General features: G+C 51.6%; 1 protein-coding gene across 11 annotated transcripts in view; it reads left to right on the forward strand.

Annotated features, from left to right (window-relative positions):
- Nucleotides 1-631: 631 nt before the first annotated feature.
- EXOC6B (exocyst complex component 6B) overlaps nt 632-25206 on the forward strand; it is a 266579-nt gene continuing 242004 nt past the window's right edge. For 4 of the 11 annotated variants that reach the window (XM_027455866.3, XM_072037923.1, XM_072037926.1 and 1 more), the window contains exon 1: nt 633-1005. In XM_027455866.3, coding sequence (XP_027311667.3) covers nt 893-1005 — 113 coding nt within the window. In that variant the 5' untranslated portion in view covers nt 633-892. Of the gene's footprint in view, nt 1006-1719; nt 1784-25206 lie in introns of all 11 variants that reach the window. The other 7 variants (XM_072037928.1, XM_038177996.2, XM_027455868.3 and 4 more) reach the window with 5 other exon arrangements.

The raw sequence follows: 25206 nt of genomic DNA on the forward strand, positions 1-25206 counted from the left end.
CACAGTGGGGCCACAGCCATGGCGCTGGGTACCCTCGAGGGATATGGCATAGGTTTAATGCTGTGGGGCTGTGGCCCCTCAAGGTGGGATGTCACTGCCATGGGCTTGTGTCCCTTCAAGGGTACACAAGGGACACTGCCATGGGGCTGCGTCCCCTCATGGGGGAAGACATGGGGTCGCAGCCAGGGGCCTATGTCCCCTCATGGAGGATGTCACTGCTATGGGTTTCTGACTTATCCTGGGGGATGTCATGGGGTCACTGCTGTGGGATTGTGTCCCTTCAGGGGCACATGGCACAAGGGACACTGCCACGGGGCTGTGTCCCCTCATGGAGGCTGTCACTGCTGTGGGGCTGTTGTGTCCCCTCACAGGGGGGATGACACATGGGGTCTCTGCTATGGGTTTGTGACCCCTCATGGAGGATGTCACTGGTGTGGGGTTGTGTCCCCTCACTGGAGATGTCACTGCCATGGGGCTGTGTCCCCTCACGGGGGGGCTGACACATGGGGTCTCTGCCATGGGGCTGCGTCCCCTCATGGAGGATGTCACCGCCGTGGTGCTGCGTCCCCTCACGCCCACCTCACCCTCCCCAGCACCCTCCCCTTTTTCCCCTCCCTGCTCCCGGCCATCCCCTCTCCCTCCGGGGGCCGGCCCCGGGGCTCTCCCCGCCCCGCTCGGGGCCGGGCTCCCGGCAGCGGCTCCCCGGCAGGCCCCGGCTCAGCCCCGGGCTCCCCGCACTACAACTCCCGGCGTGCCCGGAGCCAGGGCTCGGCCGAAGGGGAGCAGGGAGGGCCGGCAGGTAGTAGGGGAGGCTCAGCCCGGCTCGGCTGGGCTCGCTGGGTGCCCTCCGGAGCCTTCCCCCTGCTCCTCCTCCTCCTCCTCCTCCTCCTCCATGGAGCGGGGGAAGATGGCGGAGCTGGAGAGCCTGGAGACGGCGGCGGAGCACGAAAGGATCCTGCGGGAGATTGAGAGCACCGACACGGCCTGCATCGGCCCCACGCTCAGGTACGGGGCTTGGGGGACACCCACAGGGCTTGGGGGGCACCCACGGGGTTTGGGGAGCACCCACGGGGCTGGATTGGGGCACCCCGGGGTGCTCCCCCCATGGGCAGGTGCCTCCTGCCTGAGGCTCCAAGGGGACGGCCCCGACCCTGGAGGCGGTGTGAGGAGGAAGAGGATTCCTTTCTTGAGGGGGAAAGCCCTCTAGAAAGGAGAGAAGCCCCCAAAATCGCTGGATTTGGGGGCGTGGGAGGTGCAGGAGGTGGTGGGGTGAGGCTTGGCTCACCACCTGCCTGCTGCCCCTCTTGGTTCTCCGATTTCTCCTTCGCCACCTTTGGGTGCTGCCTCCTGTCCCTGCGCTGCTTTTCTCCTCGCTGTGCACAGCTGTGGTGTGAGGATGTGTTGGGTGTTGGACCCCTTCTCCTCCTTCTTGGGGCCTGCGTCCTTCCAGCTCGTCCCCGGGTGACAATAAGGAGCTGTCACCCAGCCCATGGTGGCACCTGTAGGATGGGCAGGATGCAGGAGGAGAAGGACCCACGAGGGTTTTGCTGCCCTCGTTTTTTTTTCCCCCAGCACTTGTCGAAGTTATTCCTCAACCCCTTCACAAAAACCGTGACTAATTGCGGAGCGGGCACAATTACGGTCCTGATGAGGATGTGAGTTAATGCTTCTGCTTGCTTAATGGCTCCTTTGTTCTCCCCTTAAACATCTTTTTTCCAGCGGTTCTTGTGGTGTCCGTCAGCTGGCAGACCCCGCTGCCGAGCTCTCCTGTCCGAGCAGCCAGGTAAAGGCAGCCGCCTGCCCCACAGCTCCGTCCCTCAGCTTTTCGTCTCCCTCCTGCTCCTGCCCGTGGCTCTGGGTCTGCTCCTTGACCCCGTACGTGTTCCTTTGCTGTGCCCTTTAGGGTTTTGCAGCAGGAGTTTCTGCTGTGTTGTTAATTGGGAAGACATGCGAGCTGGCAGTGCCACCGAACCCTGCTTTCTCAGGAGGAACCATCTGATGTATTTATTTTTAATCGTGATATTTGAGGTGAATTCTGCCCGTTTGAGGGCTGTTCTTGCCAGGCAGGCGCCATGCTGGTGGTGTCGTGGTCCCGATAGAAGCCACGGGCTTGATTCAGCAAACTGCGAACACCTCCTGTCCCCGTTTAAAGTGGAGGAAGTTCCCTGGGGAACTTCACGTGAAAACCAAAACGCGTTAACTCAATGCCGGGCACAAATGTGTTCGTTATCTGCTGGGAGGTTAACGAGGCAGACGGGCAGAGCTGTTTATAGCTCGCTGTAAGGGTTTCACCTTCATCTTTCGGTTTCTCTCTATCAGCCCAGGAGCTGCTGAGCTTGCAATCACGGTGCCAGGTGGGAGCGTTTAGGTACAAACAGCCCTCCAGCCCCCTGTCCCACCCCCTCCACAGCAGCCCGTCCTTTCTTTTCAGCGTTTGAGCTTTACAGAGTCATGGTTTTTAAATGACTCAGGTGGCTTCCTTTAGAAATCAACGGGTTTAAGCTGTCTGCCTTGCCCTGATGCTCCAGTGCAGGCAGAAAGTTCAAGGCAAAGCTTTTTGTGCGTGGATCAATAGGATGCTGGGTTCATCTTGCTGGAAGGGCTGCCTCTTTGTTTAGTTTTTCTGACTTCGCAGTTTTATTTCTGAAGTTCTGCAAACCTTTAAAGGTAAAGGTTTAAAGGCGGCAGCTTTAGGAACAAAACTGAAAGAACGGGTTAGAATGGCTGGGAACTGCCAGGATTACGTGTGGGTGGCTCTTCTTGCTCGGTTTCATAGAGCTAAGTGCAGTTAGTCTTGTTCCTTAATATTAAAGGTTGATGTGGAGGCTTTATATTTATCTTTGCATACCCACAGAAGAAACACTAATGAGCATCCAGGGCGAAGCAAGGTTTGTCCTTCGCTGCGTTAGCTTCAGCAGTGGCACTTCATCAGGAGGAGAAATGCTACACGAGCAGAAATGCGACCTGCTCCAAGGATTTCTAGAGTTTAAACTGAAGCAGCTCGGGGTAAACACGATGTGCTGGAGAGTCCGGGAATGTGGATGATGGAAACTTGGAGAAAAAAATAAAAGAAAAGGTGACTCACTGCTGGGAAGCATCATGGAAGAAGTGTGTCTCAGGAGCTGGGCTGGCTTCCCTTCTAGGAACAGAGATCCCAAAACACAGTTCAGAAATAGGCTGTGCTGCTGGGCTCCTACCTCCAGCACTGGCTTTTTTGGAGAATTGCAGCATTTTCAGTGTCTGACACAGCAGAGCTAGATACCACGATTGCTGCTGGCCCCGTGTTGTAGGGGCACGGCGCTCGGTGCTGGGTTGGTGTCATCAGAGGGTGGTCGAGGGGTTAAGATGGTAAAGTGAAGGTCCAGCTAATTCATCTGTCTGGGTGGGTTCGTGTCCCACCCATCAGGGAGAGCTTTCTGTTAGGGGAAAAAAAATAATAAAAAAAAAAAATCAAGTGTAGTAATTCTCACCCTGGGGCGGGGGAAGGCCGCGATGCCTTCTTGAAGTCCCTTCCAGCCCCGTTTTTTTTTCTTTTTTTTTTCTGCTGGTTTCTTTCTGTGATTCTGGGAGTCAGCAGGATGGGCCGGGCCTCCATTGTGCGAGGAGCTGTGCAGATGTGGGACAAAGCTCTGCCCCTCTTCTAAATATAAAACGGGAGACGGGGGCATGCGAGGGAGCGTTGCGACAGCGCTGGGCTGTGTGACGAGCGGGGCCCGGCTCGTGGCCTGCTGCGCTGGGGGCTCTCAATATAAAATATTTAATTAGAAATATTTAATTTCTAATTTCTATACGAGTATAGATTCATACCTGACAGCCAACGTCGCTGTGTGTGAAGGAGGACGCCGAGCAAGTTGAGCGAGGCTCTGTGGGGACCCCCTTGGGTCCGCGATGCTCCTGGAATCCCAATAATGCATTTCAGGATGTCTTTCCTGCCATTCAGCCCCTACTAATTATATCCATTGCTCCTAATTCCACTTCCTTCTGCTGTTCTAATTCCGCTTTTATTTTTATTTTTTATTTTTTCCCCTTTTTGTTATGCTCCTTGATTTTTGCAGAGTATTTTTGGATCTCCTCTCTCCAGGTTTCTAAGAATCCCGTAAATCTGTGGGGTCAGGTAACCTTCGAGGGAAAAGGAAACCTGCTGGCCTAAAAGCTCCTCTGGACCGAGCTGTGACTTCAGAGCACTCTAATTATCCTTACGCCCAATTGACCCATGAGGTTTGTTGCTCTTCAGCGAGTTTTTTGTGCCCTTGGTATGTTTTTTTTTGGGACAGGGAGCTAGTTTTTTGTCCCCTTGGTATATTTTTTTTTAGGGACAGGGAGCTAGTGCTGGACCTCTAACTTCTCCCGAGCCCTTCACACGAAATGCCCGATCTCCAGTTCTTTTTTCTGTGCTCTGCTCCCAGCTCGTAAATGAATGACTCAGGCTGGAGCAGGGTTATTCTCCACGACAGCCCCTGTACGTGGGCCGTGCGGCGTCACTCGCTTCTCCCCGTGAGCCCGCGTGGTTGTATGACTTGCTAATCATTTCGCATTTTTTTTTCTCGGTTTCAGCCTGCAGATATTTTGCTGTCACTTCCCCTGCTACTCCGCAGTGTCCTTTAGCAGCAGATGTCACCTCACGGTTAAAATGCACGCTTTGGATTTTTCGAGTGACTTCTTAATCTGCTTTGCAGTTTGCACGGCTCGAGCTTTTTCAATCAGCCACTGCTCAAAATGCCTTGCCTTCCTCGCTCTCAAGCTGCGTTTGCAGCTTTTTTGAAAGCGGGGAAGGATTTTTAAACAATGTTTGATAAATTAAAGCAAAACCCCCTCCGGCCACGCAGACGTAGCTACGGTGTTCCTGCCGCCTCCTCAGCGTTTTCGATGCAGATAAAATTCTGTCTGTGCTCTCCAGGGTAGTCTCCTGTTCATACACCGAGCAGCTCTCTTCTCCTCAGCATCAGAGCAGGATTTATGACTTAATGCAGAGCTATTTTCTTGGGATTTCAGTCGCTGGAAGCTGTGGATCGTGCTCCTCCTTGCTCCGCCTGTACCTTTGTACTGGAGGCTGCTGCAGCGGGAGCTGCTGGGAGGGAGCGAGATTTGCAAGGGATTGTTCTCCGGGGCTGCCTGATCTCAGGGAGTTGTTACCCTGCCAGCTCTTGTGTCATCTGCAAATTATATCATCGGGCTCCTTTTTTTTTTTTTTTTTGTTTCCTTTTTAGATATATATTTACTTTCTGGATTGTTCCTCGGTGGTTGCGATTTTTATCAGTTACGGTAGGGCTTGTACTTACCTGAACCCTTTCAGCAAGCTGACAAATGTTAGATCTCGAGCAGCAATTAGTCGTTGCCTGTGTGCTTTGGTGCAGAGCTCTACTTTTTACCAGGAGCTGGGTATCTGGCTGCTAATTGTGCTTGTTCGGGGAGATTACGGACTTGTTTAACCTAAGAATGAAACTGAGCCCACTTGATAGGGTGTAGTTTCTCCTAAGCAGCTCTTGGCGGAGATTAAAGCAGGGCTGTAATTAGGCTCCATTCTCTTAATCCTTTATCGAGTTTTCCACGACTGTGTTTGGGATTAGCGTTGTCCCGACTGACCCAGAGCTGCCTGGCTGACCCTTTTCTCACCCCAGCAGCGTGCCGCTTTCACCCCACTGTCTGCATCCACCCCGTGCCATGGTCCTGCTTCAACACTGGAGCCAGAGGCTCCTTTTGGAGCTTTCTGGGCCTCCTGATTCAAAGGGATCACAAATATTATTTTCTGGGAGCAAGGAAAGTAGCCCCAGAGTGCTGCTGGCTGCGCACTGAGGCACCCTACTAATTTTGGGGGCGCACCGAGCTCCCCTCTCGCTGCTCCAGGCTGGAGCCTTGTTTTGCAGGACAAATAGCAGCAGCTTGCCGGGGTCCTGGCTCTGTCGTGACCCTATGCTATCCAATTTTTTGGTGCAGAGCTCTGGAAACAGGGGCTTGGCTCTCACAGACAGGGCCAGGCAGGTGATGGGGCTCTCATTTGTCCCTCCAAGCGCCCAGCGCCTCCTCAGCTGGGAGGTGTGCCCGTGGGGAACCTGACCAGCAGTGGGGCTGGGTGGAAAAAAGGACCCAGCTACGTGAAAACCTTAGTTTAGGAGCTTAAACAAAAGCTTAGGAGAGCTGGATGCCTTCATCCAGCCCTGCCTTGACCTCCTGTGCTGTGAAAATGGCCATGGAGTCGGCAGGTGAGTGCTGGGTGCTTCCTGGGGCTGCCATAAGTGATCTCCCCTGTCCTTTATTTCTTCCTCCCAGGTGTCAGCATGGCTCAGGTGGGTGCTGAAACACTACCCTCCCCTTTCCCTCTTTATTATTTCAGCTGGATCACTTTGCCCCAGCTTCATCTCAGGCTCATTTTATGGCATCCCAGTGCCTGGAGCGGTACGAGGGATGTGATGGTTGGGTGCTGAGTCCAGGGGCCAGCTCTGCTGTTAAATATCTGACATCCACAGCTTGGCTTGCCCTCTGCGAGCTGCTTTAGTTCCTCACCTGGCGGAAAAGTGCTCGGCTGGGGAGTGGAGCTGGTTTATTTGGGGTTGGCAGGGAGCAGGAGCAGCCAGCCTTCGGGGCTGGGTGCTGGGCAGGACGGGCAGCCGGGCTGGTCCTCGCCCGCTGCCGTGGGTGAGATGAGGATAAGGCTCTGCGTTGCAGATGTGAAGCCAGGGACAGTGACAGACGTTGGGTTTAGGAGCTTCCCAAGGAATATTTCAGCAGGGAGGCGTGAAGAGGGCACGGTGGGCGTCCTCCTGCTTGTGCTACCGACTGCTGCGCTCTCCTCCAGCCGCGGGGCAGGCTGGAGCACGGCTGGGATCTCCTACACGTGCTGGGACCAGCCACCAAGCACCCCATTGAGGTCCTGGGGCGGGTAAGAACTGAAGAGCACTCAAAAACCACGCACAAAATCATTTTTTTTTTAAAAATAACATTTCTGTGCTACCTGCGGTGATGCCAAGGGCCGGCTGCTGGCGAGGGAGCGCGGCGGAGAAGCGGCGCGGCGCAGCCCGTCCAGACACTGACTGCTGGCCGCAGAGCTTGCTGAGGAAGCTGCTTGTGACAACTGTAAATTGCCTGCTAATAAAAGCCTCGCAGGAGCTTTTGAAGCATCTTTCAGCCCGTTCTCCTGCCACCCAGACGGGGAAACTGCAATCTCCTGCAAACGAGCCTGTGCCGCTGCTCATATGCACTTAATTAAGTGTCTTTTAAAAGGCAGCTCGTTGCAGTGCTGCTTGAATTATATTAGTATTCCCTTCTGGTCAGGCTGGTGCTCTTCAGCTTTGTGTTTTCTGCTGTGGAGAGGAAAAAAATAATAACCAGCGAGGGCTCCTGTGAAGTAATTCAGCACCAGCACTCACGGTCCATCAGGAGACGGACGGCCAGCCCTGCCCGGAGGTGTGCTTCATTTCTCCATGCCAGCTTTTAGGAATCCTTCATCCAGCAAGCCCTGCCTGGAGGTATGCTTCACTTCACGCTGCCAGCTTTTAGGAACACTTCCTCACTTGCAGCATTAAGGTGCTGGAAGCCACTTTGGGATGGTGAATCCCTATAATTGTGTAACCCTTCTTATTTCAGTCCGCGCCCCGGTGCAGGCTGCAGGGAACAGCTCGCAGGAATGCGCTGCCTGATTATTTATAGCTTGCGTTTTCTTCCTTTTTTCTCCCAGAAGTACATTCCTTTCTGGAGTTTAATGAATCACTGTCAGAGGACAGATTACCGAGTGCCTGTTCCTGTTCCGGGGGCTGTGGAAGTGTGTCTGGGCTCTTGGAGCTCTCTGAGTTTGTTTTTCTGCTCACCCCCCAGGCGCCTTTGATGCCTGGCAGCGGTGTTGTGAGGTCGTGAGCTAAAGGGAGAGATTTCCCTGCTATCATTAGGGAAAAGCAGCCGTAGGAGTCTGTGCTGCTGCTTCTGGAGCTGTCCCTGCATGAGTTTGCAGCGTTTCCTTGGAGCTGGCAGCTGCCTTGTGGTGTTGAGCGCTACCTGCTCTGTCCCCTCTGTCGTGCTCCTCCCAGTTCCACTTTCAGTGGTTTGAAGCTTTTTTTAAATAAAATATCCATTTATTCCATGGATGCAGAAGCCTAACAATATGCATTTTGTGATTGCCTCTGCCCAGAGGAGAGCAGACAGCCTCTGAGGGGGAGAAAAAAAAACAAACCATGAAATGACTGGGATTGCTTAACCCGGAGAAGACAAAGCGGGCGTGTAATTCATCTTCAGATACAGACCAGACTGTTGAAATGATGAAGAAGAGCTTTTCTATTAAGTAAAAGCTCCAGAATTGCTGTATGTTATTCTTACAGCACTGCTGTGTGTTCCTGAGGTCTGGGCTACAGCTGCAGCAGCGGGGGTTCGGGATGAACGCAGGGGATTGCTCTCGGATGGATAGCGAAGAAAATCGTGCGACTGTTCGTGCCGGTCACATCAAAGGCTCTTCTTGTTCCTTGTTTTGTCTCTGAGGGTGGTGAGGAGGGGGTGCTGATCAAACTGCATGCAGAGCAAGCACAGGCACGTGCATTTAGTTTCTTGCAGTTTGCTCGTGAGCTTCTGCTGGGTCTCTTCCCCACAGCTCGGTCTCGTGGCTCAGCCAGCTATTGCTCTAACGTTTAAACATTTCAAGGTGATGAATTCTGCAGCTTGATTGCACGTTGTGCACTTCTTGAGGGTTTCAAATTGTTTTCTGCTAGGACAAGGCCTGGGCTGTCACGAAGGATGATGAGAAATCGTTGGTCAGTTGTTGTCTTTTTTTTGTTTTCCCTTCTTTTCCCTGTCTTTTTTTTGTTTTCCAAGCTGGAAGCTCTGAATCAATTCAGTCAATTTTCCTGCTAGCACTGCTCTGAATCGCTCAGGGTCCCTGTTCCTTTTCCTGGTGTCTTTTCTCGTGGAGCTCTCACCTTTTTGCAGCAACGCTGGTGAGATCCGAGCTGCACGTAGAAATGAAGCTGCAGATTCAGTTCTTGAGCTGGATTAAGCAGCACGGTGATGTTTTAGGCTCTGCTTTCCTTTCTGCTCGTGGTTCCTTGTGGTCTCTCCAGCCTGAGCCAGCCCTGCTGGCAGCGTGGCCCTAATAACACTCCCGTTATTTGCTTTTGGCTTTGCAGCTGATCAAACCGAAACAGTTCCGTGCCCTCTGCCTCTCTCCTTCTCCAAACCACTGTTAAGCACATCGAACCTGATGAAAATCAACCATCCAATTTTATTTCCTCAGAGTTCTCACAACGCTTTTAGCACCCGAGTGTGTTACGTTGACCAGATGCCCTGTTACCAGCTCTGACTCCTCCAAAGAGCGCTGGTAAATCAGCACCACGAATGCCACCCGAAGAAGCCGTTCCCTCCTTCCAGCATTGCACACTCACAAATTTGCTAACAGTTTTTAAGGAAGCCTTCTCCTGCTCTGCAGCGGGCTGGGATCTCCACGTGCTGCAGGAATTGGTGTCCCGTTTTCCATCGTTCCCTTCTCTCGCAGTAACAGCCACACCAGCGCTGGGTTCTTGCTGATCCCGTGTCCGTGGCTTGGCATTTTTGTGTGTTTGTGAGCAAATGCAACTGCTCGTTTTGCTCTGCTGGGCTCAATATCTTCTGTTAACACCTCAGTCCGTGGCTGCAGGAGAGGGTTTTGGTGCAGAAACTCCTTAGACCCACAGCCAAGCATTTTGCCAGCTGTTCCACGCTGGGTTTGTTTCCCCAAAGAGCTCCCAACCCCTCACCTCCCTCTGACGTTTGAATAAGTTAGAAGCTTTCATAGATTAAGAAATCAGCTTTTAAAAGGTCCTTTTCTTTTTTGCATAGCTTATTTTGCTGTTGCATTTAGCATACGGCGATTTGTGCTCTGTAATTTTGCAGAGCTGGAAAATTTTTCTCTTATTCCTTGAAAAATCTTCTGCTGCTGAGGGGGGTGCGTGTGTACGTGAGTGTTTGAAGCCTTTATTCATCACTGGTGTACTGCTGGCTTGGAGCATATAAATACATCTTTTAAGCAGTTACCTTGCCACCCCCGAGCTCGTAATACTTCGAGCTGTTCCTTTTTAATTTCCTTTTTCACGCTGTTTCTCTGTGCCTGTAAGAGTTTTCCTCCTGCTCCCACAGGGGTGCGGGGTTTGGGGCTCCACGGGGCTGCATCACAGATTCTGAATGCTTCAGAGGCTGGGAGCTGAGACACCTTCTGGAGCTGTCCTGCCTCAAACCCAACAATTTGGGAACCTAAAACCTTAGCTGTGGGGCATCTCGTCTGCGTGAGCGTGCCAGCAGCATCTCTGCGAGGCTGGTTTTGCTCCCAAGCGCGTGGCACTCGAGGTGTTCCCAGCAGGTACGTGCCTGAACTCCTGGGGATGGCTCCTTTTGCTCTCTCTGGGTTCAAGGAGCCTCCGGGGTGGTTTTTCTCCCAGAGCAGCTCCTCCAGCTGCCTTTTGGCTCTCCTTTTCTGAGGGCTCATTGGAGGTAGTGAGCTGGCTGGGTTATTTGTGGGGTGCTCCCTGCTCTGATGCGCCATAGGGCGGCTGCCACGGCTCCTCGAGAAGCCAAAAATAGGAGGCCAGGCTGCTCAGCTTCCCGTGGATGTGCTGTAGGAAGTAAGGTCCTTTAATAACATTTCTGATTCAGCTCTAGGTCATCACAGAGAGCTTGTAATCCCTTTGTGACCACCAGCCTGTTCCCAGGTGCTGCTCGTCTTGCAGAAACGAGGATGCTCCGTGCCTGTCTGCTGGAATTTCCTCCCTCCTCTTCCAAATTGGTTAATTAGTACAGATTGTTAGCTCTGCTGTGGGGTTGGCCTTAGGGCTGGCAATTTGCTCGGGCAAACACACTGCTTTGTGCTCTTCCAGTCACTCAGAGCCAAAGGGGCAGGGCAGCAGGTGAGCAAATCCTCGTTTCTGCTGCTTCTCGGGGTGGTTATTGGCACCAGCTGGGGGTGAGGCTGTGTTTGGGGCCAGCCCAGTGCTTTTGGGGTTTTAAACTGCGTGCAGCAGTGAAGGAAAGGTGAATATCTGCAGAAGTGGCTGCGCTCTCCCTGAAATCCCCGTGCTTTAGCAACCTGTTGCTGGAAGGCTTACAATTTTTTAATACTTTGCTTCTGGCAGATGGTGAACGTGCTGGTGCTGTTCCTGGTGCCAGTGGGGAGAATTAAGTGAAGCCTGAGAGCCTTGTGCATAGGGAGAGGCTCTTAACAGGGCTTCAGAGCGTGGGGGACAGAAGTCACCTCAAGCCCAGACGTCCCCACAGTCACTGCTGTGCTTTGCTCCCCGTGCCAAAAGGGAGCTGCAATATCCTTGTACTCTTCTGTGTTCCTCTCCCTGAACCTGCTGATGGTTCACGTGCAGCCCAGAGGAGCTCTTTCCCCTTTTCTGATCAGAATTAATTCCTTGCCTCCCTTCCTGCACCAAATAAAGCCCTGAACATCGCTGCACCTCGTGGGACGTGGGGCTGAGCATGCTGCTGCAGCACGGCGTGTGGCTGCGACTGCTGCTGAGCTCCGGGTTGCTTTCTGAGCTCAGGCAGGGCGCTTGGAGCCAGCACAGCAAGTCTCCTCCTTAAAATCTACCTGTGAGGTTCAGCGATGTGCCAGGTCTTCCATAAAAGGTTTCTGAGAAGCCGTGCTTTGCTTTTTTAACGTTTCTTTTGCCATTCAAGGGGAACGGAAAGGGAAAAGCTGCCTGTCAGGAGCGTTTTTTTTTCCCCTCTCTGCTGAGTCACGACGACTTCCAGGGTAAGGTAGGCGCCTGGGAGCATGGAGCTGTGGACTTTGCTTTCAGGCTGACGTCTCAAAGCTCAAACACGTGATGGGAGTGATGAGATGAAGAAGGGAGCAAGGCTGGGCAGAGGCAGCAATGCCAAAATTGAGCCAGGATCCCAGATTTTTTTTTCTTAATTGATAAGAAGCAGAGGTTGCTTGATTTCTTGGGTGTGAGCTTCCGTGGTAGGTGTAATCCTCTAGAACGTGGTGCCTGTTAAAGGAAGATCTTTTTATTTTATTATATCCTTATTATTGCCTTTGTCAAGATAGCTTCCTTCCTGCGTTGTCAGAAACTAGAAAGCATAAAGACCACTCGAGCCATCTTCCTGATCCATTTCTTTCTTCCTCTCTCTGATTAGGAGAGCCTCAGACCCTGGAGGATTAAAACCTGAATTTGCTGGAGGAGCAGAGCCCCAGGGAAGGCTGGCAGGGGTGTCGGTGCCCTCCTCAGGCCGCCTTTTCCTGCCAGCATCGTGTGCTGCTTCACCTGTGAGCTCGTGGCTTTTAGGTCCCGAGTGAGTTTACCCGTGGCTGCTGCTCAGAAACCCCTCGTGGGGCTTTCCTGGGTAAGACGTTGCTGTAGGTAAATGTAGAAACTTCATGCTCAGCTTCTTTGGTAAGGAGCTGGGCCCTGGATTAAGGCTTTGAGCTCACGGACTGCCTTGCTAATCATGTGTTAAGGGAGGGTAGAGGTCTGCTCGCCGTGAATTCCTTGTGTCAGTGGGTCTTCTGGACCCATTTCTTCCATAAATCAGATTTTTTTTCCTTTTATCAATATGATGGACCCCTGCAGAGTCAGGGTCCCCCTCGGTGTTTTGTGCCTCTGCTTAATTCTGTAGCTGTTTAAGGACACCCTTCTGAAGCAGTGGAAGAAGATGTAATTGGTAGGGGGTGTCCGTGGGGTGCCTTGCAGCTCTGCCTCCCAACACAGCTGCTCGTCAGGTGGCTCACCCGTCCTCTGCCTCCTCGTGCTGCTTTTCTTCCCTAAAAGGTTCGTAAAGGTAGGAGAAACTTCACAGCTTGGAGTCAGGACTCAAATTTGATGTCAAGCGCTGTTGCTTCTGCTTGCATCTCGCAGCCCAGTGCTGCTGGGGGGTCTTTGGGCTGTAGGAGGTAGCAGGGACCCGAAGAGGCTTTTTGGGGCTGGCAGAGCAATGAACCCCAAGGGCTTTGAATGCTCCTTACACCGAAATGCAGGAGCTTGACTTGCTTGTGTTGGGGATGTGCTGTTTGTGTTATTGATTTCCTTCTGCTGTGCTGCCCTGGGTGCTCGGAGAAACGGTCACCTCTAGGTGGGATCCACCCGAAATGCTGGATGTCATTGCCCGCACTTTGCATTTAAGTGCTAGAAAAACCCCAATCAGAGCTTTCTGAGAGCCTGCCCTCTCACGCAGGGCTGTAGGAAACATCTCTTTAGGAAAAAAAGCAAGAGCAAAGCCAGGCAGGGGGGTTATAGTGGTTATCGCTCCTGCAGTGCAGCCGGACCGCTGCCAGGGGCGGCCTTCAGCAGGGTTCCTCTGGCCCTCCGAGCTGGAAATGCTGCAGGAAGAAAGGGATGTTTATGGTCTGGATGCTGATTTTTGGAGTTGGCTGATTTGCCCCAGACTTGGGGATTTTGGTTCAGGAGTGGATTTGTCTTGTGGTTGCTGGAGGTCTGCGTGGCAGGCTCCGGTGACCAAAAATGCTGCCTGCTAGCACCCGGCTGGTGGAATAAAAATAAGATGATAAATGAATAATAAATAATAAATGAATGACAGAAATGTTCTGGGGATGAGCCAAAGCAGGTTTGCAATACTTACATGTGGATGGGTCATCTGGGTCTGCCTCTTTCTGCCCGCTAGCAGCGCTTGGTAGTGAAATCATATTAAGAACAAGATTTTGGTTCTGAATTTATCAATTGACAAAAAAAAAAATCACAAAAAGTCACAACAGAAACCCAACAAACAAGAAAAACCCCAAACAAAACCACAAACTCTGGTGGTTTTTCCTATTTGCTCTGCAGTGTGCTGCTCCTGCTGCTTTTCTCCTTGGTTCGGGAGCAGCAGCGAAAAGTGCCCGGCCCTCGCTGGGGCCGTGCCACGAATTGTTGCGTGCCAGACGGGCCTGCGAGCACTTTGTTCTGGAGAGGATTCCAAAATAGGCGCTGGAAGGGAACCCGGTAGGTGGCACATCCACAGGAGGCAGTGAATACTCCAGGAGGTTTGTGGGTTTTTTTTACTAAAAGCTTCAGAGGCTGTTGTAGATCACCGTGGAAAGTGAACTCTTTTGCAACAAGTAGGGGGAATAATAGGGGAAAACAAAAACCAAAAAACAGCACAAAACAAACAGTCCTTTCATGGACCTGCTGCACTTAATTGTTATTTGTCCCGCTTCCTTATTTCTAGTTTTTAAACTAAGTATGTGGAAGTCCGAAGCAAATAACAAAATATTCTTTCCTGGGAAAGTTGATGTAATTAATTCCTCTCTAATTCTCCCAAATAATTGAGATCCCTGCGAAATAAGCTTGAAATGAAGCAGTGCTTTGTTATTTTCCTTAAAAAGAGCTGTTTGGGGGAGACGGGGATGAGGCCAAATGCACTTTGGGCTCGTTTCTTCTGTCCTTGAACTGATCCGTGCCTTGTCCCGAACAGGATCTCACTCATGCGGGAGGGGAGAATTATTGCAATTCCCTTTTTCCTGAGCATTTTTGGTGCTGATGGTCAGAGCTGTCTGGTACAGATCCGTTTGAAGTCCAGGATGCTCGTTGGCATGTGAGGTTATTGGGCAGTGCTCCCATTTTGACGGGAAGCTATAAATGATGGAAATAAGAGACAATTTGGTTAGCAGGGCAAAATGCGAGGGACGTAGCTGCTGCAGGGCCTGTATGCAGCTGGGTAGCATAACAGTCTTTAATCGTTAAGAGGCGATAATAACACAGCCAGCTTTAATTACACGTGTGGCTGAAGCTGCAGAGCAAGGGTCGGACGCGGTGGCGGGGACAGAAAAATAAATGGAAGCTGGAAATCAAAGCAGGAAGCGCAAAATGAGATCGCGCCTGGCTCAAGCCAAGAGACTCTTACTGGAAAAATGACTCGTCCTTGCTGAGCGTTTGCCTGTGCGCACAGAAATGAAGCTCCCTGTCGAGGGGAGAGAAAATAATCCCAAACCAGGAGCTGTGATGGGAGCCGAGCCGATGGGGTCCTGCCAGCGGGGAGGAACGGTGGCGGCACGGAGCGGGTCGTGTCCTGTGTGTAAGGACAGCAGGAGGATGCAGCTGAGATGTCGGCGGTGCCTTCTCATCGTCGTGCTTCGAGACGGGCAGAGGATCGTGGCCCTGTTTGTGCCACCAGGCTTTCCACAAGGTGAGCAAATTAGGGAACGGGAACCACCCCCAGAGGACGAAATGTCTCAGCCCTTCGCCGCTGGCTGACCGTGGTGATGCTCAAAGTGCAGAGAAATGCTGTCAGACGTCCTCTGTGCTCCCACATCCCAACAGAAATGCTGTCAGACATCCCTTGTGCTTCCACGTCCCGACAGAGATCTTTTTACTGAGTTCTGTGCTGAAATTCAGCCTGGTGAAGGTGGCTGTAGGGTCAGCAGCACGGCCACCGGGCAGGTGAAGCTAAGTGGAAAGCCGAAACTGCTCTCCGTACTGAATTGCCCCCAGCGTGGTTCCTTACGTGCTTTTATCTATGCAAAATACACCCGTGAAGTTGAACACGAATATGTTTTGCCTAAAGGACGTGTCTTATTCCTGTTGGAGTGGAAAATATTCACCGGAGTTCCCAGTCTGAAGAGGAGATCGCCGCTTTCTGCAGCGTGGCTTAGCCATGAGTTGCGTTCTGGTGCTGTAAGGAGCAGTCCTGCAGTGGCTAGCTCAAAAAGCTGGGTGTGCCTGGCCTCCTGCATCATCTGTGTGGCATGTAGGAGTGGTTTCACAGGTGGTTTCTCACGCCTGATATCAGTGACACATTCTGGGGGCCCCGTTTCCTCCCATCGGTGTGCAGCTGCTGAATAAACCAGCAGCCTGCAGCACTCTTATCTCTGCAGGTGATGAAAATCACATTATTTCCTGGGTGAAACAGCAAAAAACAAGAGTCAGGGCAGCATTAAATATCTCAAGGTGATTCTTCAGCTGTTGCATGTGAAGGTATTTTTCCCCCCATATGATTTTAGGGCTGCAGGACGTCCGATAACACCCCTGCAGCCCGCAACTCTCCTCGTCTAAGAGCGGTGCAGCCTGGCCACGTGGGGAAAAAGGACTGAGGCTGTCCCCGGGGTGCTGCTGCCACATCTCCTGTGAGATCTCCTCATCTCGCTGTGACCAGCGAGAGGGTTTTTGTGCGCTGCCCATCTGCTCGCAGAGGGACAAGGGGAGCGCGTGGTGATCACTCTCGCGCGTGAGTAATGGGAGCAGCTTCGCGGTGGCAATCGACAGAAAACACATCTGCCCCGGTTCTGCTTCACTGCCCTGTTGCCCAGGGATGACTTCCTTCACTAAAAGGCGTGTTCGTATTAATTATTTATTAATTATTTATTTTTTTTGGCTGCTTCTTGCAGTACGTCTCCATAAAGGGGGTGTTTGCATCCAGTCCTTCAGCTGCTGTTGCCATCGTGGGGTTGGGTTTTGTGGTTTTCTATCAGCAAGCATCCAAAGCTTTTGAGCTATTTATTTATTTTTGCAACCTGTGTTTGCTCAGAGAAGGTGTAACAAGAGGAACTTCTCACCAGTGTGCAATTGGCCAGGGTTTTCGGGAGGAGCTGGCTGTCTGGGTGGGAAGGGATGTGACAAACAGGCGGGCTCCCTGCAGAAGCAGATGAATGAACATCTCGAGAAGCCCAAGTTTAAGTGCCTCGAGGGTTTTGCTGGGCTCACTGGTGTGCAAACAAGGGCTTGGCAGCCCCGGGGGATGGAGCCCAGCCCATGCTTGGGGCTGTCGGGGCTTATTGCTATCTGAAACTAATTGGGGTGTCACCGCTAGGACAAAAGCCTGGGGCTGGTAGCGGGATGATTTAAGTTGGGCTGCTCTTGGGTTTTATTTTCATTTTTCCACCACGTTTCCATCTTTAGGATAAGGAGGCACTCCAAGAGCTTCCCAGTTGCTGGTGGGGTGTTTCCTCTGCTGTTCGGAGGATTTGGACACGAGCAGAACTGTTCAGTTCTGGCACCTGCCCTTCCCCTGCTGTAACACGTATGGTTTTCTGTGCTTGGGGTGCTAAACCTCTGTGTTTTCAGCCCCTGCTGCAAGCCTTGCGTGTAAATACCTCTACTCCCTGTCCCTTTATTGCATGACAGCAATTTTTTCTTTATTTTCTTGAAGCCACGGCAGTGTTGATCCATTAGCAGACGTTTCCATTCTGTGGGATGTTTCCTCCAGTATGGGGAACCAAAGCAGCGTGCTCAGAGTCCTGCGCCCTCCGGCTGATTTATACAAGGCCTGCCCAGGTCTGTGCGTGCACGCCTGGATGTTTTGGCCCCTCTCTGCAGGTGCTGAGGAGCCTGACCCCGCCGTTGGCTCAGCGCTGTGATTTCCCACGTGGGAAAGCCGCAGCCCCCGGTGCCTGTCCCTGAACTCCTCCCCGTCCCCGTTCTCAGGCTGGAGCGTGTTTTTTTTTCACTCTTTGGACCTTCCGCTGCTCTTTAATGAGCTCTTGGCATGCTTTTGTGAGTCTCCTGAACTCAGGATGTATTTTTAGAGCCCCTCGTGCTCCAAGCCGTGCGATGATCGTCGCTCAGCCCTGAGCTTCCCGCTCCGGACCAGCTGCAAGCTGCCGATCCCCAGAGCGATTATTCCACGCAGAGACCAGGATTTGAACTTCTTTTGCTGTTTTTTTCCCCAAGTGGGATGGAGAAGGGAGCTGGGAAAGGCTGGGGGGCTTTTCAGAGACAAACAAAAAAAAAAAGCTGGGAGCCCCCAGCGAGAGGGGGACGCGAGAGGGACGAGCCCGAGCGAGCAGAGGAGGTGGAACTCATAAATAGTCGATTGTCCTGATCTAATCAGGAGCCCTATTTTTACACATCCTGTGCTCTGTGTATGTTATTTTCTTCCTTTTCAAATCGAAAGAGCTTGCTGCTGTGTGTTTTTTCTTCTTTTTTTTTTTTTTTTTTTCCCCTTGCCTGCTTCCCAAACAGGAAAAGCCAGAGCTTTATTTTTTCCTCCCGAGGAAGAATTCTAAACTGCTGCTGAATGACAGGCCTATTTTGACAAGGCAGAGGTGTAAATATACGGGAGGCCGGGCTGGGCTCTTTTAATCTTGAGGTGGGACAGGGCTTCGAGAAGCCTCTTCTGCAGGACACGGCTCGGGAAGGAGCGGGGGCTGCTGCTTGCCTCTGGTGCTGGGCTGGCTCCGTGGTGAAGCCTTTCCAAATTGATTTTCCTGGGGGAAATATCCAGGGGTAGGAGCGCTGGCTTGCTGCAGAAGCCAAATGTTAAGTCCTGCTGGGCTGTGAGGGCGCTCCTGGCAGTGGTTCTGCCCTGTGAGCATCCCAAAAATGATGCTGCAAGGAGACAAGGCCCTGTTGTCCTCCAGCACCCTTTGCCTTCCACTTTCTCTGGCTGAAACCCTGATACAGCTGCAATAAATACATATAATATAAATATATTATATATATATTATATGATATTTATATATAATATAAATATAATAAAATACAACCAAAGAAGCACCTTGTGCCCATGGTATTTGAGGTGCTTGCCATGGAGGAGCCTCAGAGCGGCTCCATCTGCTGTGGGAATTGCCGAGCTGTTCCGCATTGTGGTCATAAAATGGATCAGCCAGTCCCAAAAACCCCTCCTGACGTGGAAATGCCTGGCTCCCTCGATAACCACGGGGCTGGAGAGCAGATTTCAGCGCCCAGCACCACACACGACCCATCACAGCAGCCGGCCCTGCCGGCACGGCACCGGGACGGAGGCGAGAGCTTCGTGCCCGATCCCTTTGTGCTCTCCGCGCGTGTTTTCTCCTCCTCAACTTTCCCGTTGGGGACGCCCAGGTCCTTTTGAAGCACGTTGGCTCGAGGCCTGAGCCATTGCACGTTGCCTTTTTAAAATTCCTTCTGCGCTATCAGCTGGCCGCAGCGTCCTTCCCTTCCTGTCCTCAGCCGCTTTGTTCTCGAGCAGCTCACCGAGCTGGAAGACTCTCTAGGAACCCTAGGTAGGAGAGGTGCTTATCCCATTATTTTGGGTCTGTTAGCGTTCATTTTTTGCTAAGAACAAAAAGCTGAAGCAAACGGAGCTGTTTGCATTTGAAGAAATCCTGCAGCTGCCCCAGCTCGGCACGAGGTGCTCGTGTGTCCCCGTGCTGCGGTGCTTTGCATGTGCTGGGTTTGGGACCCCGCGCTGGCAATTTAATGTTTTTCCCCCAGTTTGGTGCAGCCCTTGGGTTGCAAACTGAGCCTCTGCAGTGCTGGAGGCAGCTCGGGCTCGTTGCTTGTACAGGAGAGGCCTTGGGGAGCTCGTGCTGCCGGAGCCGCCCTGCGCTCTTGGATTTTCTGGAGCAAACTTGACGAGGTGAATTCACTAAAGCCGTTGAAGGTCTGGAAAAGGTTTTTTGAGTAAGTCTGTCTTTGCTGTGTGTTGAATGCCCGTGCTGGTTGCTTCCTCTGCTCTATCTTCATCTTATAATTATATTTTTTTAAGGATGAAGGAACCATTAATTTATCTCCGCTGACCTTTGCACGATGCAGACCGTGAATTCCCCACCGTGGCCTTTGCTTGAGCTTGAGTACGGCTTCGAGGCGGGATTAGCATCGGTGGAAAAGGGCTGGGATGGGAAGTTTGTCTTCCCTCTCGGTTCCTTATGACAAATGATTACTCTTCCTGCTTGCAAGACCAGGAATTTGCCTGGCTTTGGCTCCCAGGTGGGCTCTGTCCTGCAGCAAAGTGCTGCCTGCAGTTACACAGCGAATGGTTGGGACAGCACAAGGTACTGTGCTCCTTTATTTTCGTCTTCAAGCCAAACAGATGACACTCCTTAGGTCACTTGTAGGGTTTATTTAGGACTTAAGTAAGGGTTTCTGAATTGGTTTCAGCCTGTCCTTTCTCTTCCAGTTCATCAAATAGGTCCATTGCATCAGTAATGCCACCACGCCAGCGTTAAGCAGCAAAGCAACGCCGTTAGGATCGTGCCAGTGGCATCATCCGGGGATGGAAACTCAAAGCAGGTCGCTGTGAGCCATTGCTGGTACTGCCTGGCCTTCGGGGGCTGATTTTTGTAGAATCATCAAGGTTGGAAAAGGCCTCCCAGGTCGTCTGGTTGTGCTTCAGGTGGTGGCTGCGTGGGTCTGGGTCCCCCTGGTTCCTGAATTGTCCCCGTGTGTGGCCATCACCTGCGTTCCCCGCTCCTCGATGAGCACACTGCTGGAGCAAGAATTTAATCCATTTATTGAGCAAGAGCCCACAGAGCAGGCCCCGTTGTGGTGAAGCCAATTTGTCCGTGCGGGTTTTTCTTTTGGCTTGCACAAGCTGCTTTCTTTTCCTGCCCGTCCCGGCTGATGGATGGCTCTGGAGATGAATGTCTGCGGTGGTCCCCGTCCGCCACTCGGAACAAGCCCGCTTTGTGGCTTTGGTTTGAACTTTCAGCATGGATTTTTAATTAAGCCGTAACACAGAAAGCTGTCTAGGCTAATAGCAGCGGATGTAAATCTGAGGTGGATGCTCCGAGTATGCTTTGAATCTAGTACTTCTCGCTAAATCCTCTTAAATAACTTGCAAATACTTGGTTTTTGGGTACACGGCGCAAGCAGAAACACATCCCAGATGTTTTCTGAAACCCGGTATGTTGTTAGAACAAATTCAGATCACTTTTCTATATCTATTTTTTTTTCAATTTCCCCTTTCTGTAGCCACTTCGGGTCGGTAACTGCAAAATCAGGAGATGCTCTGGGGCAGGAGGTGTCCGGAGGATGATCCCAGCTGCCTGCAGCCAGTGTTTTGGGGATGAGGACGCTTGAGGTGACCTGGTGCCGTGGCCTTGGCTCAGTTTTGCTGAGCCTCTGGTGCTGAGCCTGGTCCTTGAGCTGGTTCCTTGCTCCTGTCCTGGTGCTGGTGCCTCCTCGCTGCAGCTCCTGGGGACTTGAGGAGGATTTCTAAGACCACAAAAAAGGGCTGTGTCTGTAAATCCAAGCAGCGTGATCGCTTCTGCTTCACTGCTTGGGTGCAGGAGTAAAAAAAAGCTAGGAAATGGTTATTTCCATGTGTTAGTGTGCCATATATTGGCCGTCCGCTTTTCCTTTAGGGTTTAGACCTGATCTTGACCATCTCCTCCGAATTGGACCTGGCAATGTGAAAATTTAGGGTTTCCTTTGGTGCCATCAAGTGGCAAAATGCAGTAGTGGTGCCTGGTGGAGGTGATGAGGGATAGCAGAGGCTGCAAGCAGGAAACATCCCTCCTGCTTGAGGGTGCAGGGAGATCACAGGGGACGTGTCTTTGTATGGGAAGGAGAAGGTCTGGGGATGGCAGGGATAATTTCTCATCCACAGAGAGGCTGTGGAGGGTGTAATGGGTTTCCTTCTATTGCCATCTGATTCCTGGCCTTCTTATTAATCTCAGCCACTTATATGCTTATGTCATTTGCTCCTAAACATGCTCTAAACACTTAATTAAATTATTTTATGAAGCTTTGAGGAGCTGCTCAGGTATGTTGGTGCAAGCCCAGTGAGTGGATGTGCTGAGGAACACAGACTGAACCTGGCCTTCCTTTGGCAGCAGCTGCCTTGAGTGAGTCCATCGCATTTCAGCCCATAAAAGACATCCCCTGTTCTGTACCTTTCTCTTTCCACTCTATTAAATATTAAATTACCTTTACAGACAGAAGCAGAGCTGGAAGCAGAGTCCATTTGAGTGCTTTCTGCTTGGTGCCAGGACCTGCCTCACGTATCACCCTGCTGGGGGATGGAGGCTTGTCTCCACTTCATGTTTGCTGCTTTGTGGACCAAACCCTTGATGTTTTTCAGTCCCAGTTTTCTCATTTGAATCTGTATTTGTACACCGAATCCTGAGGACGGTATTTTTCCAGGAGAGCATCAGCAAGGAGTTAATACTGTGACAAATCCTTTTTTTCTTAAGCCTGAGCTGTGGAAGTGGCTGAGCTGTCTTGATAGGGGTAAAACGAGAACTTCAAAAGGGGAAAAAGAATCACCTGGAAGCAGACGAGCAAGGCTGAAGCCCCAGAGGTACCATTTATGCACAATGCAAAGCCAGGTAGGAGAAAAACACTGCTCCAGAAGCCTGCCCAGCCTCCCAGAGAGGCACAGCAGCAGCTCCTTCAGGGGAACAGGTACGAGGTTCAGGATCTTCCTGTGCCAGAGCTGCTCCATTTACAGGGGATGAGCAGCACCATCAGTCTGTCCAGTCCCAGCGTTGTGGGCTGCTGGGTTGGGCAGGCTGCTGGTTTTTGAGCTGGGCCAGGATGGGAAGTGCAGGGTGTGAGCTGAGAGGCACGGTCCTCTCACAGCCCATGCTTTTTCCTGCGTGGCTCAGGATTAGTTAAATGCTGTCAGTCACCAAATGGGATTTTTGGACAACTGGCTTCTGTCTTTCAGAGCACTTCTTGGCTTTGTGCAGTAGAAATATTTGAAGGACAGAACGCCTTTGCTGTCTTTAGTTTGTAGAAAAAACGTCCTGCTGCTGCTCTGTCTTTACAGCCCTTCAGCCCAGGCGTGCGTGCTGAGCTGTGTGCTGTGCTGCATCCCCCCCTGCTGCGGATGCTGTGACAGTCTGAGAGCGTTTGACCTCTCGAGGAGACTGATAATGAGGGGCTGCGTGTCCTTGAGCCACGGCCAGATCTGCTCGGGGTTCTGATAAGCACAGCTCGTGCTGCAGAGGCAGTGCTGCAGGCACGCTGCCTTGCTCTTGCCACTACCCTCTGGGTGCTGCAGACCTCCAAAAGGAGAGGTAGGCTGGGTGGCTGGGGACCTCTAACCTTGTAAAGCATCATAATTTAAAAAAATAAAATATATCCATGCCCAGAACGTGGCTGTTGGGTTTATGCAGCCCTGAGCTGCACGATGTGCTCGCCCATCACAGCCCCAAAACTCAGCCCCTCGTTTAGGTGGCTGCCACCCCCTGAGGGTAAATGTTCCCCAGCTGGAGCGAGGGGATTGAAACCTCTGTGCCCTTCTTAGGGAAAGAGAAAGTTGCTCGTGGCGATTGGAAGTTAGAAGTGGGAATTAGAAGTATGGAGAGTGCAAAATGTGTTGCGTTGTAAAGCTGTTGTGAAAAATGCTCATGTGTTGCTCGGATAAATTCCCGTAACGCTTGCAGTGATGTGTCCCAAACAGCTCCTGAGCTGCAGGAAACGTCTCTGCTCTTCCACCAAGTGCTGCTGCTGAGGCTCTGGGGGGTGCTGAGCTGCAGGTACCTCTCTTCATTTCTCACAGCACAGGGGAAATGCTCAAGCAGCAGATCCCAGGACTCTGCGCAGAGACAGCTGTGGGGTTAGAGTTGTTTTTACCTCCTGGGGTCCTGCTGGGGCAGCTTTTCCCTCTCTCCTGGCCTTTCTGTAAGTAGAAATAAATTCCCAATGGCACTGATGTACTTTACCTGCTCAATCTTTTTCCCTGCCAGAGGGTAACAGCCTTTAATTTGCTGCCCCTGTCCCTTGCCTCCCCCTGCAGCTGGTGGGGTGCAGCGTGGGGAGTGAAAGCAGCCGGTGCCTGCCGGCAGCAGAGGTCAGCGTTATCAGCTGTTGATAAATACTCAATTCACTGGCTTCCAAAATAGATGCTTAATCCCAATACGGAGCTTTTATGTAGGAATTGACATCCCAAACCTTAGCTTTGGCTTTCTTCAGCAGCTTGTACTTTGATCCAGGTGTTAATCCTGATCAGCATGCTGTAGGCTTCGCTTACAGAGATGAAAAAAGGATTTTTGTTCTTTTTTTTAAGGCCCTTGAAGAGCATCGTTTCTGTTCCTGAAGGGCATGGTTTTCCACAGGGCTGAGTAAAGGCGTTGTCTTGTCGGATGGCTTTACAGAATCACAGAATCCACCTTTACCTGCACGATGGAAGAAAAGGGAAAGGAGACTTTCTTGCCGGTTACGCCTGCTGCCTTCCCTAGATCAGATCTGCAGGGTGTGCTTTGGGTAGCACTGAGCTTTGCTTGGCTACAGCTCTGCTTATCTTTTGGATATCAGAGAGGAGCTCAAAGACCTAAATCGCAGCCCTTTTCACCTTTACCTGTAGAAAGAAAGCCAGAGATGCTTTTTTTTCATTTTCCTGCTGCTGTTTTGGGACTGCCACTGGTTCACCTTGCCTCCCTGGTGGGATTGCATCCCTTCTGCACTGTGTTTGCTTCCCCTTCTCCCTCGCTCAGAGCTGCCAGCCCCTCGGTGATCCTGCTTTGGGTGCCGCCAGGTTCCTGCAGGACCACCAGGAAGCCTCTGGTGGTGTGACAAAGCTGGGCAGTGCCTCTTCATCAACCAGAAACGTTCTGAAATTTATTTATGCAATCCCCTTGCTTTCTTTCAGCCCTTTACTCGAGTTTGTAAAAGCACAAACCAGCTAGCAAGAACTGTAAGTTTGCTTTCAGGATAAAACCTCCAATTCCGAGAACCAGTCAAGTATATCATGGTGAAGACCCCACAGTTTCTTTTGGGGGTGCTTGTGGTTGTGTGCAGCACCCCGAGAGAGTTGGGGCAGCCTGGGATCTGCTCAGGCTCATCCTTATCTCCCCTCCCGTGCTTCGGTGCTGGTCCCTGTGCTAGCAGAGCCACCGCCTGCCCACATCCCCTAACAGTGCCCTCCCAAATTGAATGGCACGGCTTTCAAATGGCCAAAAAAAAACAAAAACAAAAAAAACCAACGAAAACCCAAACCAGGTTTAATTAGCATTAAAACTGGGATAATTAACTTCCTTAAATAGAGAAAAGCAACTCAAAGAAATCAATCAAGCTGGATAAAATCCACGAACGTGGCCTTGTAGGGCGTAAAGGGCAGCAGGAAAGCTGGGTCGAGACCTTCTAATTTCTGCTGTGTGGGGCAGCAAATGGTGCCTGGCCCCTGAGGACCCCTTTCCATCACCATATTTTGGACCTGGGGGCCCTGTCTCAGGACAGGCAGTGTCACACTTCCCTCTTTGTGAATGGAAGTCTATTTCAGTGTGTGCTTAGCTCAATTGAAGCCCAAACAAGCACAGACTTTGCTTCTCGCTGTGATTTTGTAAAACAAATGCAGACCAAATGTTTCTCTCCGAGGCAGTAAGGACGGCTTATTTCGGTGCGTGGCTGAGAGCTCCCTGCTCTGGCAGCTATGTGGGACTGCTCCTGGGGCTGGTTTAGCTCCTCGTCTCTCCCTTGCTAAGAGGAAAAAATAATCATTTATTTGCAGTGATCAAGCAAGATTGATGTATGCCACCAGGTCACTGGCACCTATAAAAATCATGACATGAGCAGGTACCTCGTTAAAGACCGACCCCTCTGCCTTGCTTAGCTTTTATGTGCAGAAATCTCATTTTCCTAATTTTCTCAGGGCTATCATACTTAAAGGGATGGAGAA

The sequence above is a fragment of the Anas platyrhynchos genome, chromosome 4, assembly GCF_047663525.1.
Source record: "Anas platyrhynchos isolate ZD024472 breed Pekin duck chromosome 4, IASCAAS_PekinDuck_T2T, whole genome shotgun sequence".
Classification (NCBI taxonomy): Eukaryota; Metazoa; Chordata; class Aves; order Anseriformes; family Anatidae; genus Anas; species Anas platyrhynchos.